Raw genomic sequence first — 15368 nt, 5'->3', positions numbered from 1 at the left:
GCGATTGGACGGGGTTCTGAGAGCGGGTGGGGTGCGGTGTTGGGGGCTGGGGCTCGCAAGCTTTGTGCTTGTTGGCTGGGGGGTGGTATTCGACTGGGTTGGGGGCACGGGCTGTGTTGGAAAGGGGTTTGGGGGGAGGGGGAGCGGGTGGAGGAAGGTGTTGGGGGCGGGGGCACATGCACTGTGTACTGCTGCTAGTCTCCTGAACTGGGAGCAGACTTTAAAAACTCCAAGTCCCAGCGGAAGGCATTTAATCGATTAATCGAATAATCGATTATCCGGACGAAATAGAGCTCACCCATCACATTTGGATAATTGAGGTTCCCCTGTATTGAGTAGGATCTGAACTGGACAAACCATATAAACGTGTGGCTACAAGAGCAGTTCAGAGGCTAGGAATCATGCAACAAGTAACTCACCTCCTAACTAGCCAAAGCCTGTCCACCATCCACAAGTCTTAGTTCAGGAGTGCGATAGAACACACTGACTTGCCTGAACACATGCCACTGTTAACAGCGCTCAAGAAACTTAACTTGGTTGAGGACAAAGCAGCCCACTTGACTGGCACCACATCCACAAACATTTACTCTCTCCACCACTAATACTTAGTAGCAACAGTATGCCCCACCTACAAGATGCATTATTAAAGTTCATCAAGGCACCTTAGATAGTACCTTCCAGACCTAAGATGATCACCATCTGGAAGGAGAAGGTCAGAAGATACATGAGAGCATCCCCACCTGCATGCTCCCCACCAAGCCACTCACCGTGACTTAGAAATATATCACTGTTCCTTCAGTGATCAAAATCCTGGGACTCCCTCCCTAACAGCACTCTGGGTGTACTAAACCTTACAAAGGACTGTAGCAGTTCAAGAAAGCAGGTCACCACTATCTTCTTAAAGATAGTTAGGAAAGGACAATGAGCAGTAGCCTAGTCACTGACCCCCACATCCTGTGAAAGTATTAAAAGACTGGTCTTAATTCCCAGGATTTGGAATCTGGGGCCTGCTTGAGCTGCTGGTCCTGGCCACTGCTGCTTCTGACATAGCTGGGATTACAGAGCTGCCGACCAATCAGAGTGGCCACTGGCTCTTTATGGCCTGAAATGAGAGGTGGACGACACACCTCCAGCCAGTTAATGCCCCTTGGGCTGTTATATTGCCACAGAGCTGCTGTGATCTTTGGTGACTGTCTGGGTGGCAGGACAGGGACCTGCCGTTGAAAATATTCTGATTTATGTATAGCTGTTAGAATTACAAACTGGACAGTCCAATTGTACTTGTTATTTAGAAAGTGTGGCATAATATGTGACTCTGTAAAACAAGAATTGTAGTTGTGGAGAATTATTCATATGTCACAGCACAGTATAACTTAATTTAAAAAGAGTATAGCTGATACAAAGAGACCTGATGGTGCAGGTGCATAGTTCCTTGCAAGTGGAGAGGCAGATAGACAGGGTGCTGAAGAAGGCACTTGCCTTTAGATTAGATTACTTACAGTGTGGAAACAGGCCCTTCGGCCCAACAAGTCCACACTGACCTGCCGAAGCACAACCCACCCAAACCCATTCCCCTACATTTACCCCTTCACCTAATACTATGGGCAATTTAGCATGGCCAATCCACCTGACCTGCACATTTTTGGACTGTGGGAGGAAACCAGAGCACCTGGAGGAAACCCACGCAGACACAGGGAGAATGTGCAAACTCCACACAGAGAGTCGCCTGAGGCGGGAATTGAACCCGGGTCCCTGGCGCTGTGAGGCAGCAGTGCTAACCACTGTGTCATCGTGCCACCCAATGTATTGAGCTGAGGAGTTGGGACATTGGTGAGGCCACTTTTAAAATAATGGAGGGCTGCAGATGCTGGAAAGTCAGAGTCGATAAAGAATGGATCTGGAAAAAGCACAGCCGGACAAGCAGCATCAGAAAGAGCAGGAGAGTCGATGTTTCAGGCAGGACCCTTCATCAAGATTGGGGAGGGGGAAGGGGGGAAGGTGGGGTAAGGTAGGTGGAATGGCGATAGGTGGATGCAAATAGGAGGTGAAGGGGATTGGGAAGGGTGGAGTGTATAGGTGGGAAGGAAGATGGACAAGTTAGGTCAGATCGGGGAGGGAGAGCTGGACTTGGCATGAGGTAGGAGTGGGGAGAATATTGCATTCAGTTCTGGTCTCCCTGCTATAGGAATGATGTTGTCAAATGTGAAAGGGTTCAGAAATGATTTACAAGGATGTTGCCAGGTTTGGAGGGTTTGAGCTATAGGGAGAGGCTGAATAGGCTGGGGCTGCTTTCCCTGGAGCAGCAGAGGCTGAGGGATGACCCTATAGAGATTTATAAAATCATGAGGGGCATGGCAAGGGTGAATAGCCAAAGTCATTTTCCTGGGGTAGGGCAGTTGAAAACTAGAGGGCATGGATTTAAGGTGAGGGGGGGAAAGATTTAAAAGGGACCTGACGGCCACTTTTTTCACACAGAGAGAGGTGCAACAATTACAGCATTTAAAAGGCATCCAGATGAGTATCTGAATAGAAAGTGTTTAGAGGGATATAGGCCAAATGCTGGCAAATGGGACTAGACCAGATTAGGATACCTAGTTGGTACGGATGAGTTGGACTGGGCAGTCTATTTCTGTGCTTTATAACTCTATGATTCTATGACTCTAACTGCGCTTTAAATTTTTTTTTCTCTATTTAATAGCAACTTCTATCATTTGAAGAATGGCCAGTCATTCGGGACAGCCTCCTGGCTAAGATTTCCCAGCAAACCCGTGTACTTGAACATCTGGCTGAGCTCAGCACAGAGAAACCAGGAAATATTAACCCTGCATTAGAAGGTAAGAGTAAAACAGTCAGAACAAAAACTAATCTCTTGTTTTGTCAGAAGTTCTCCATACAATGCTCCCCCAGGACTTTTTTTTTAGAAAATTGCCAATTCGTCGCATCCTCATTATGCTAGAACCAAATATCACTCTCCTATGTTCCAACCTTTGCTCCTTCATACCAATTATGTTTAATTTTTGAGGCCTGTTACATCACTCGTGTTGCCAGCCCAATACACTGCCCTGCCAGGAGGTGTCCCCGCACCAGGAGTCCTGCCGTACTGTGCATGTTTCTTGAGACAAGAAAATGGGGCATTTCTCATCTCAGGTTCATAATATGCATCAAAAATCTAATGGGCTCAGTAGGCAAATCATGCATCTGTTTTACAAGCATTAACTCAACTTTTCTTATTACTCAAACCAAGAACGGTTGCACGTATTACATAAAGCATCGTCTGCTTTAATTTTGAATTCCACTGTTTACCTTTTCCCCTCCATCACGTTGAAACGTAAATAAATAAAGTGTCACAGGCAAACAATGTGAATGTTTAAATAAAGGGATAATCTGATAATGGCGTTGAACGTATGGTACTGGAGAAACAGTCAGTCAGGCAGCATCCGAGGAGCAGGAGAATCGACGTTTCGGGCATAAGCCCTTCATCAGGAATTCCTCATGAAGGGCTTATGCCCGAAAACGTTGATTCTCCTGCTCCTTCAAAGTTTGGGTGAAGATTTGTAGCTCAGGAGTTCGTTGCTGTGGTTCTGTTCGCCGAGCTGGAAATTTTTGTTGCAAACGTTTCGTCCCCTGTCTAGGTGACATCCTCAGTGCTTGGGAGCCTCCTGTGAAGCGCTTCTGTGGTGTTTCCTCCGGCATTTATAGTGGCCTGTCCCTGCCGCTTCCGGTTGTCAGTTTCAGCTGTCTGCTGTAGTGGCCGGTATATTTGGTCCAGGTCGATGTGTTTGTTGATGGAGTTTGTGGATGAGTGAATGACAACGGAACGAGGACATGCCGCAACCCAAAGGACTAGCCACACTACCATACATCAGGAGCATTTCTGAACTGACAGCCAGACTACTGCGACCACTAGGACTTATAACAGCACACAAACCAAACAGCCACACTCAGACAACAACTCACCAACACGAAGGACCCGATACCCAGTATGAGCAAAACTAACGTAGTGTACAAAATCCCATGCAAGGACTGCAAAAAACACTATATAGGACAAACAGGAAGACAGCTAACAATCCGCATCCATGAACAACTACAGCGGAAAGCTGAAACTGACAACCGGAAGTGGCAGGGACAGGCCACTATAAATGCCTGAGGAAACACCACAGAAGCGCTTCACAGGAGGCTCCCAAGCACTGAGGATGTCACCTAGACAGGGGACGAAACGTTTGCAACAAAAGTTTCCAGCTCGGCGAACAGAACCATAACATCTCCTGCTCCTTGGATGCTGCCCGACCTGCTGTGCTTTTCCAGCACCACATTCTTGACTCTGATCTCCAGCATCTGCAATCCTGACGTTCTCCTGGATAATCTGGCAAGAACACATGACAGGATTAGTTAAGTAAGTGGTTAGTGGCACAGGCACACTCCTCAATAATAGTTAAATAGAGAATGAAATATATCCCCATAAATATGGCCTTTTCAAAAAGACCCCTTAGGATTGCAAATTACTGATTTTAAGGTCATTGCAAGAAAGGCTGGCTAAAGCCCAGTTTGTTCTTATTGCAAATTTATTTTCTTTATAATAGAATACAACACAGGAACAGGTCCTTCAACCCACCAAGCCTGCACCGTTTCCAAATCTTTATTTAGGCCCACTACTTATTGTAGTTTCTATTCCTCCGTTTGCCTCCCATCCATGTGTCCACGTGAAATGTTATTATTGTGCCTGCTTCCACCACCTCCACCGGCAATATGTTCTGTGTGAGAAATTTTCCCCACACCTCTCACCTGAACTTTCCCCCTCTCACCTTGCGCCTATGCCCTCTTGACTGACCTTTCCAACCTGGGAAACGCTTCTGACCATCCACCTTATCTATGCCTCTCGTAATTTTGTGGACCTCTATCAGGTTGTCCCTCAGCTTCTGCCTTTCCAGTGAAAACAATCTGAGTTTCTCCAACCTCTCCTCATAACCGAAACCCTCCAAACCAGGCAACATCCTGGTAAACCTTCTCTGCATCCTCTCCAAAGCATCCAGGCCTTTCTGGTAGTGTGGCAATCAGAACTGCATGCAATTTTTCAAATATGGACTGACTAGTTTTACAGGCCTGCAACATAACTTAAAATATTTCTAGTAAGGGACAACTTCTAGCATGGGAAAAAAATTAAACTGGAAAATATTTGATGAACGGCATTAAAATTGTTCAGTCTTGACTCAGCCTCATTAGGTTTTTGATACATCATATGAAAGAGCCCACAAAAAGCTTTGCATTGTTTTTGCTTGGTTGATATTTTACCATGTTTAGATTAAATACTGAACTATGTTATTTACAGTTATTCCACAGTTAAAGAAAAATCAGGCTTTACTCTCTAGCTGGCTCGAGAGTTCCAGCTCAGGAAATACATTTTACGCTCCAATGGACAGATTGATAAAACAAATGAGTTTCCATTTTGGCAAAAATGTAAACGAAACGTGTCCGGGTCACTCTGAAACAGGTAGGGGCCATTTCAGTTATACTTCCCTTAACCTATAAACGACAGTCTCTGACTAAGTTCATGAAGCCAAAGTAACAAACCTTCTGGAGATAGTCTCAAAAAGACGGATTAGAAATAAAATAGTAGCTTTTGTAGTGGTCTATTTGTTGGAATTTGTACTGCCCCAGCCTGGGTTCAGTTCCGAGTCAGGGAACAGCTTTGGCCCACAGCATTTGGGTTCAAACCCCATAACTAGAAACAGATTAATGCATCCAAGTGCATCATGCACTCATTGAGTAAATGCATCACATGCTCAGAGCAGCACCAGGGGTGGCACAGTGACTCAGTGGTTAGCACTGCTGCCTCACAGAGCCAGGGACCCTGGTTTAGTTCTAGCCTCAGGTGACCGCCTCTATGGAGTTTGCATCTTCTCCCAGTGTCTGCGTGAGATTCCTCCAAAGTGCTCCGGTTTCCTCCCACAGTCCAAAGGTGTGCATTTTACATGGAGAAATTGTCCGTATTATGCAGGGATTATTAGGTTCGGTGGATTAACCATGGCAGATGCGGGTTATGGGATACGGTGGGGGTCTGGGTGGGATGCTCTTCTGAGGGTCAGTGCGGACTCTATGGGTTGAATAGCCTCCTTCTGCACTGTAGGGATTCTATGATGTTGCTGTCAGCTACAGAAAGAAACACTTGAATTTATATCACAGTTACACGATCTCAGAGCAGCCTGCTTCATTATCAGATTAATTGAGCTGAACACTTAATATCATTATCAGCAAATATCTCCACTTCTGAACTCACGATAAACTCTTGACTTAGATTGAATATAAAGCTGAATCAAATGGGAAATCCTGGAATCTAGCAAGGGGAAGGAAAAGGTTTCCAAAATAAAGATACTTATGTTTGTGCTGAATTATTTGAATTTTGAATTTTGACGCTTTACCCTATTATTCTGATTTCCAGTCTTTCGAACCATTGTGAATCAGATGCTCGATAAATCTGAGTTGTTCACTGCCCCTGACGCACAGGAAGTGATAACTGTCTGCCAGTTTGTTAACTATTTATCAAGTCACAACATATCTGATTTTGGAGAGCACCTGACACAGCTGGCAAATGAAGGTACAGTGTGATAGTTTCAGCTATCACAAACACACAAGAAATTAAAGCACTCTGCTTCATGTATGATTTGTTCACGTAATGTGGGTATCATTTATTGTCTGAACCTAATTACCCAGAGAGCAATTCAGAGTAATTACATGTTCGCCAGGCACAGATTTCTTTCCGTATATGCCATTAGGATAACATTTCTAAGCATACATTTTTAACATCTGCCGCAGTAGGATTTGAACCCATGTCCTCAGAATATGAGTTTTTGTTTATTCATTCACGGGATGAGGGTGTCACTGGCCAGGCCAACATTTATTGCCCATTCCTAATTGCCCAGAAGGCAGCTAAATGTCAACCACATTGCTGTGGGTCAAGAGTCACATGTAGGCCAGACCAGGTAATGATGGCAAGTTTCTCTGAAGGAACCAGATGATTTTTATTCTGACAATCAACTCATGGTTATTATTAGACTCTTAAATCCAGACTCCTTTTGAATTCAAATTCCCTCATCTGCTGTGGGTGGTCCCCAGAACATTACCTTGGTCTCTGGATTAACAGTCCAGTGGTAATATCACTAGATTCGCCTTGCTTTGATTTGGGACTCTGGGTTACCTTAATATATGCAGTGTTTAAATGCTTTTAACCTTGATCTAACTTCAAACTAACTGCTTCTGGCATATTTTATTTGATTACCCTAACATCATTCACATTAAATTACTTTTCCTTCTATTTAGACTTATTCCCTATTGTATTGATATGTTCAAATATTTATATGTCTAGCCCTTATTGGAGATGATTTTCTTTAGTGTCAGCATATTATTGGTGTCAGATTTAGGAAGTTACAAAGTTGTACCAAATAGAAAATAATTTGACTTGCACTGCACTATGTGCCTGAAATCACAACTTGCACTCTTGTTGATGAAGCTCTACCCCAGGAGTGATGACTCATTAAATCTGCCCGACAGATAATTTTAACCCAACCCTGTGAATCAGTTTCTTGTTTTATGCCCAACACAATGGAAAATACAATTAAGTAGGGTGTCGGGTGATTATTTAACTCAAATCCCTTCCCTCTTTGCAAGTGCAAAAATTTATAATCATTTCTTGTATCATTTTTCAGCATTTTCAAATCTCCTCCTCATCAAATCCATTACAGCTCTATTTAGATGGTATATTTGCCAATGCATAGTCTGAACCACAAAGAAGGAAGAAAGAATGTGACTTTTTCAGGCAGTTTTCACATACTCCATAGATCCTGACACACTTCATAACCATTTGAAACTACAAAGTTAAAAATCACACAACACCAGGTTATAGTCCAACAGGTTTAATTGGGACCACACTAGCTTTCAGAGCGATGCTCCTTCATCAGGTGATAGTGGAGGGCTCGATCGTAACACAGAATTTATAGCAAAAATTTGCAATGTGATGTAACTGAAATTATACGTTGAAAAATTGATTGTCTGTTAAGCCTTTCATCTGTTAGAATACAGTGATAGTTTCACTTCTTTCATGTGTAAATCACAAAACCTTTTTTTTAAAGTTGCATTCTCGGGTTAGCTGTTAACAATGGTGATAGCTAGACAATATGTTGAAGGTGTTAGCCCCCTGTATTCTCTGTCTATGCCATGATGTTTAGATTGGTTCTAATCTAAAAAGTGAGATAATAGAGTTTTACATAAATTCATGCAGTTTTTGAGCTCAGAGTTCTACATGAATGTTCTACATGGCATCTCCAAATCATTTGAAACTACTACAGCAAACTAATTTCCACAGAACAAATGCCACACAAACAGTAGGGGGATCAGTAAACTTTGTTGGTGTTGAACAGGTAACCAGAGGAAATCTTATGCTATATTCTATGAAACAAATATCTAATGGATCTCATTACTTCAACTAAACAAACAAATAGGACCGTGGCTCAGCATCATGCAGGCAGACAGCATAAATTCCTACTTCTGTTGTACATCTTTCATTAAACACAGCACCGTGAAAAAATATTGTGCATGCAACCCACATGCACAGTGCATAAGCTTTCCTCCTAGGAATCATTGAAGCACTATTAGGAGTATTGCTCTACAAATGAAATTCTCCCCTTTGGGGCACAAGGTTCCTCTCCTTTGAGGTGATGAGAAAAGTGGCAAGAAGGGCAATTAATTGAGCAAGTTGGCCTGTGAGAAATTCTTACTTCCTCAGCAAATAAATGCTGGTGAGAAGGTTCATTGGAAATTCTCTCCACTCGCTTGGAATTGAAGCCTTTAGTGATCAATTACATGTCACAAAAGAGCATCAATTTTCCGCTAGCCCAATTGTGTGCCTTCATAGCATTCAAGAAAAGTGGCTAGTTCCCTGACTGGATAACCAGGCCAGTGTGCCTACTAGGCTGGATGGGGCCTGCATTTGCTCCAATCTGTGACCAAGGCAGGGCAGGAATCCAGGGTTGGCTGGGGATGGGGGTGGCCGCTGTACACCATTCCCTGTGTCTCAAACCTCAACCACCCTGTAGAGGTAGAAAAAACTGACTTACCTTCTCAGCATTGCATCACTTGAAAACTCTTCAGAACAGACCCAAAACGAATCCAACCAGCTCCCAAGCTACATATCTTCACAAAAAGCAGCCAGCCTCTGATTGGCCAGCAATTTCCAGTGAGATAAAACTCCACTGTCAAGGCCTACAATTGGCCAAGAAGCTTGTTGAAGAGCACTTCAACTTGATTGGATCTCATTTCTGCCAGCTTTCTTGCTGGTGGAGGCAGTAAGTTGCCACTGGATGTGTCAGCCACATCTAGGTCACAATTCTCTGATTTGTAGTCTGAGTCTTATTAATACGCAGTTGTGGCAAGTCACCCTCTGTGTGATTTTATCACTATACACTGCTGGTCAACACAGCTACAAGCATATGATAGCATTACAAAATTAGAAAGTTCACGAAAGGTAAAATTTTATTGCAAGTGTAGTGATAATTAATAACCACACAGCTGAGTCCGAAGGGGATGGTTTCAGCCCCAATCCAGATCCAAGCACAAAACCTAAGTCGGCTGAAGGAGTCCTGCACTGGCATAGATACCATCTTTCAGATGAACCATTAACTGGAAGGATCAGCCTCTTCTCAGGTGGCATCAAAACTCCCATCAAACTAAAAACTAAAAGAACTGCAGATCCTGGAAATCAAAAGCAAAAATAGAAATTGCTGGAAGAACTCAGCAGGTCTGTCAGCATCAGTGGAGAGGAAGAAGAATTAACATTTCATATCCCGTGTCCCTTCTTCAGAACTGATGGCAGCTAGATACCTGGCTACTATCACTTCAGAAGAAGGAAGAAGAATTAACATTTTAGGTCCAGTAACCCTTCTTCTGAAGTGATAGTAGCCAGGTATCTAGCTGCCATCAGTTCTGAAGAAGGGACACGGGATATGAAATGTTAATTCTTCTTCCTCTCCACTGATGCTGACAGACCTGCTGAGTTTTTCCAGCAATTTCTGTTTGTGAATCCCATCAAACTATTGGAAAACAAGCTAAGTGACTCTCCCAGCACCCGATCAAAAATTATCCATCAATCAACATCACCAAAACACATTAACTGGCCATTTTACCTCATTGGTGTTTGTCAAGTTCAAATCAGCTGCCAAAATTCCTACCTTATAGTAGACATTACACTTTAAAAGGACCTAATTGGCTGTAAAACACTTTTTAACATCTTTCTTTCATATATCATTTTTATCTAATGTTTGTGATGAAATGAAGCCTGGTGATTAAAAACAATCTCTTCATTTTGAAATGTAGTTGAGCTGCAGCAGACTCTTCAATCCTTGCAACCAGAAAAGACGCTCGAGACATTGGAGGAGCAGCCAGCTCAGAACCTTCAACCTTTAGAGGAGACCTTAAAGGCGATTGCTTTCCTTCTACTGGAGATGAACAACGACCTGGTACAAGCTGCCACTTCTTTCCTCACCACAGCATCAACAAACAACAATTTCAGAGAAAAGGTATAGACCCCAATGTAATATTGAGATGTTTTGTATTATTCAATTCATAAATCATTAAACTGGATAATAATGTGTCCATTATCTACATGCAGTTACATTTCATATATAATGTATTGAACAGCACCTGCCAATACTTCAGAACATTTGTCCACACCTACAGGCTTTTAACCTGAATTTGGAAGTTATACTAATGAGTCAGAGATAGTTTCCAGTAATAATTTATTATCTCACTCATGTATAAACCTCTGCATTTACCAGTTTAATTCATTCAAATAATCTTCAACTTACCATTACTTTGATAACATTGGATTCATTGTTTTTTTTTCTCTTTTGCTTATTTGACAAAACCATTCTGAGATCATTGCCTGCAGGTGTGCTGTTCATGATTTTCTGTGTGTGAAATTTATTTCAGTGGCTAAGGATTCCAGCTGAAACTGCCTAGAAAATGACCTTGTTACTTTTGCTTCTTACTGTAGTATAGGAATCTGACAGGAAAAAGGAGATGGTTCAGTCCATCATGTCTGTCTCAGCTGTTTGGGAGAACCAAGTATCCCACTCCCTTTGCTGTCTTTCCAAACCCATGTAAATGTTTTCTTTGTTTACGCAAACCCAAATTACGATTCAAACTTACCAGTGAATCTACTTTTATTATTGTCAAGAGTGATTATAATAAAATTTCAAACTAATAATCAGGAACTGACAGAATCTGAATTTCAGATTCTTTTCTGTATTTGGATAATATGTGCATGTCAGCAAAAATAGTAAAAATGTCCCGACCTTAAGCAGCATGGGCAATGACGAGAATTGTGGCAGAAAATGGTGAGAATGAGCAATGTGATCCCTAATGTTGAAGGGAGAAAAGCCCAATTTTCCCCTTAAGGTTTCAATGGCTAGATGAGAATCTTGCTGGTAAGTGGTGAGAACATAGAACATAGAACAATACAGCACAGAACAGGCCCTTCGGCCCACGATGTTGTGCCGAACACTTGTCCTAGCTTAACCACCTATCCATGTACCTATCCAATTGCCACTTAAAGGCCACCAATGATTCTGACTAATGATTCTGAGGACCTTATTTCTATGTATTTGCAACTTATTTTTAGCCAATCTCATCTCATTATATGCAATATGCAGTTCTCCCCAGGCACTGGTGAGAAACTAGAAGGCACCAATTCTCAACTTGAAAGTCTGGGCAGTTATCTGGCACCAGTCGCTCACCAGTTGCTCTGTAGCCTTTCCTTTTCACCTCCATTTCCCAACATCTCAGGGCATCTCAATGGCAGCAAGTCCCTCCACCCTTCATCCACACAGAATACCAACCTCATCCTATCATTGTGATTAATCTCAGACTAATGCAGAAGACAGTTCAGCACTTTACCACTGCACATTACAGCTACTGACACCTTATATTGCAATGTTCCAGCTAGGTCACCGTGACACAGAACTACAATCAGGACAGGATGCTGATGCTTTCCTAGTACTCACTCACTTTGTACTTGCATGGACACTGAGAGCATCACTCCTTTGCCTTTCAGTGCAGCCTCAAAGCCCAGGCAGCTTGTTATGGTCGTAGCATTAAATGGATAAGGGGAGGATACACATTGCTGTATGAGTTTATGCTAATATCGCCCTCACAGCTGTTTCAACAACTCACATGTTAATCTCTCTGCATACCCTTCAACAAATGGCCATGTCTGAAAGTCTAAGTGAGGGGGTTATACATAGTGAAGTGAAAGGGGACTATGATCAGTCAGGGAGTGCCACCATACGTTAGCAAGGTCACTGTCTGATCAGGATCTGGGCGGTTGGCCACAGTCAGTAGTGGAGGTTTGAGCAGTAAATGTAAAAGGGGTTATCGCGGGCAGTCCATGCTGTGTTGGGGAAAGTCATCAACTCAAGTGTGGGATTTGGAGCCATTACACTAAGACAAAAGGGGGACACTGACTGGAAAGCAGGCAACCCCAAATATAAGGGTGTGACGTGATCATAGGAAGGGCCTGGAGGACTTGGAGAGAAGGTTTATGAGCCACCCTGGCAAAATGAGAAATTGAGTTAGATGATGCAGAAACAGGACAGCTGTGAGCAGGGATAACTCATTTCACTCAGGTGGCCTGAATAAATGAGCAGAAAGTGCTGAGGCCATGCAGGATTGGTAATTTGGAGGATGAGCTGGGTGAGAGTCATTGAATGAAGGTGCTGCATGCAATAGTGTGAGACAGTGAGTCTTGGTGGGATGCATGTATAACAGCAGAGTTAGAACGGAGGAATGGAGGAAACATGATGGCACTTATCCTTGCAGAGCACAGAAGGTCATTGCCCTTCATTCAACATTACTGTGTATCTGTTCTTGTGGGGAGAGTGCACTGATCTCAGTCCAGGTTGGCAGTATCTCATGCCATGATCTCTTTTGGCTGTCAAGAGGAAAGAGGTTGGCACTCCTCTCCACTAGGAGAAAGTGAGGAATGCGGATGTGGAGATCAGAGTAGAGGGTGGTGCTAGAAAAGCACAGCAGGGCAGGCAGCTTCCGAGGAGCAGGAGAATCAACTTTTCAGGCATAAGCCCTTCATAAGGAAATGTCCTCTGCCACCCTGTCCACCAATACCTCCAGGTTCTTGTCCTTGTATTAGTGTGGCAGCTTCCCTGTCTTGGCCACCTTCTCTAAAATAATGGTCAAGCATCAGACTTTCAATGGCACATCCTGGCATGGCATTAGACCTGAAAGTCCTGGCAGAGGTGTGCATTTCTCCTTCTGCACCTGAACAATTCAATGATTAATGAGGTAGGCAAAGGAAGACAGCATGAGAAATACCTCCAGGAAACTCCCTGAAAATGACACTTTGCCAAGGTTATGACGATTCAGTGCAGTATTTTCTCTTAATGTGACATAAAATTGCATTTGTGCTTCTTTAAGAGAATGAAAACTATGTGTTTGAAAGAATGCACTCCTTCCTTTCACAGGCTTTGCTCTATTACACCAAGGCACTGACCCAACCCAATGTAAAGATCCAAAGGGCTGCTTGCACAGCACTAAAATGTATTAAAGTAAGTACAACTTGTATAAAATCCACAATGTAATGATAATGATCATGCAAAGTTCAGGATATTTTGACTATCCTATGTGTGCCAGATGTGTGTGGAGTTAAATTCAGCTTCTCTTCACTGACCATTCTCTACACCCTGTTTAAGTTCTTGCCTTGCTTATATTCACTTCCCTTTTGAATTTTGGAACTATTTCCTCCGCACAACAGTTTCATGGAGATATACAGCACAGAAACAGACCATTTGGTCCAACTTATCCAGGCCAACCAGATATCCTAAATTAATGTAGTCCCATTTGCCAGCATTTGGCCCATATCCCTTTGAACCCTTCCTATTCATATAGCCATCCAAAACCTTTTAAATGTTGTAATTGCACCAGCCTCCAACACTTCCTCTGGGAGCTCATTCCACACACACGTGAAAAGTTGTCTCTTAGGTCCTTTTCAAATCTTTCCCCTCTCACCTTAAACCTATGCCCTCTAGTTCTGGATTCTCCCACCCCAGGGAAAAGACTTGCCGTATGTAAGGATACTAGTGAGAGAAGGAAATGTCTTTTTGTGGATGAGGAAGGATGCCACTTCGACTAGGACAACACATCCATCCTAGGACAAGCCAAACAGAGACACGCACGAGAATTCCTAGAAGCATGGCATTCCAACCAGAACTCTATCAACAAAAACATTGACTTTAATCCCATTTACCACCCCCGAGAAAAAGAATAGGAAATGGCATCACCATAGAAAATGATGTCACCTCAGGAAATGACATCACCAACCCAAGCAAACCTAAACACATAAATAGAAAGCGGGCTACACCACCAGTGCTTCATCCGGAGGCTCACTGAAGATGTTACCTAGTATGCTGACGAAACGTCTGAAAATGAACCTTCCAGCTCAGTGTAAAATGATATTACATGTGGAATGATAGGTGCTTCCAAAAGTTGTTTATAAATACTGATCTAATCAATTTCAAATATTCATTTGCTGCACCCACAGGCTTGTGAAAGCATTGATATATTGGTGAGTTTGTGCCAATCTGAAAGAGAACTCCTCCGGCAAGCCGCTGCTGAATCACTCCTCTCGCTAGGTGAGTGCTTTTCCACGTGGATGAGCCACACAGTAGCTAGAAGTTCGGGATTATTGGTTACAGTTTAGACCAGCTGGTCCAGTCAATGCTGCACTTGTCAGATTCATTGTGTTGCGGCAGCACCAAGGTGGTGAGTGCAGTGGGTTGACAGCTCTCCTGATGAAGCTGGGAGACAGGTACGGTAACCCCTGATGCTGCTCTTACCACCCAAAGACCAGAACCAGGAGCACTAAACTGTAAAACCTAACCGTTTCTTTTAAAACACGATACTCCCTTTTGTGCAAATCCTCCCATGATGACAAAATGAGAGACAGAGATCATGCAGGAATTACCTGAGGTTTTCTTTAAGTTTGAATCTAGAGCCGAAGATCACTATGTCCGACTGTTTTATTGCCTTTTTTATACAGACACAAAGCAGCATAAAAATTGCATCCAACTGAGGTATGTGATTAGTGCTTCAAAATGTTCCTTTCTTTAATAAGGCAGAGAGAATTGAAACACAGTGAGCTATTAATACTGAACTGACCTGGACCTCCTTTCCTTTTAATTATTTTTTTCCTTCACTTCATGAAATTAAAGCTAAATTAAGATTGTACCTAGGGAAACGTGGAATTGCTTCAGCATGTTCAAATTGATATAATTCTGCCACAGAATTTACATTTGGTGTGAGAATGAAAC

At 42.9% G+C, this 15368-nt stretch overlaps 1 protein-coding gene across 6 annotated transcripts in view; it reads left to right on the top strand.

Moving 5' to 3' along the window:
- ripor2 (RHO family interacting cell polarization regulator 2) overlaps nt 1–15368 on the top strand; it is a 253820-nt gene that overhangs the window by 227936 nt on the left and 10516 nt on the right. For all 6 annotated transcript variants that reach the window (XM_043719080.1, XM_043719084.1, XM_043719081.1 and 3 more), the window contains 6 exons: nt 2699–2834; nt 5327–5488; nt 6437–6592; nt 10363–10565; nt 13524–13607; nt 14600–14690. In XM_043719080.1, the coding sequence (XP_043575015.1) occupies nt 2699–2834; nt 5327–5488; nt 6437–6592; nt 10363–10565; nt 13524–13607; nt 14600–14690 (832 nt within the window). The remainder of the gene's footprint in view (nt 1–2698; nt 2835–5326; nt 5489–6436; nt 6593–10362; nt 10566–13523; nt 13608–14599; nt 14691–15368) is intronic.

This window comes from Chiloscyllium plagiosum, chromosome 29, assembly GCF_004010195.1.
Source record: "Chiloscyllium plagiosum isolate BGI_BamShark_2017 chromosome 29, ASM401019v2, whole genome shotgun sequence".
NCBI classification, from domain to species: Eukaryota; Metazoa; Chordata; class Chondrichthyes; order Orectolobiformes; family Hemiscylliidae; genus Chiloscyllium; species Chiloscyllium plagiosum.
Note: the sequence above shows the minus strand (reverse complement) of the source record. Positions and strands in the feature narration are given on the sequence as shown.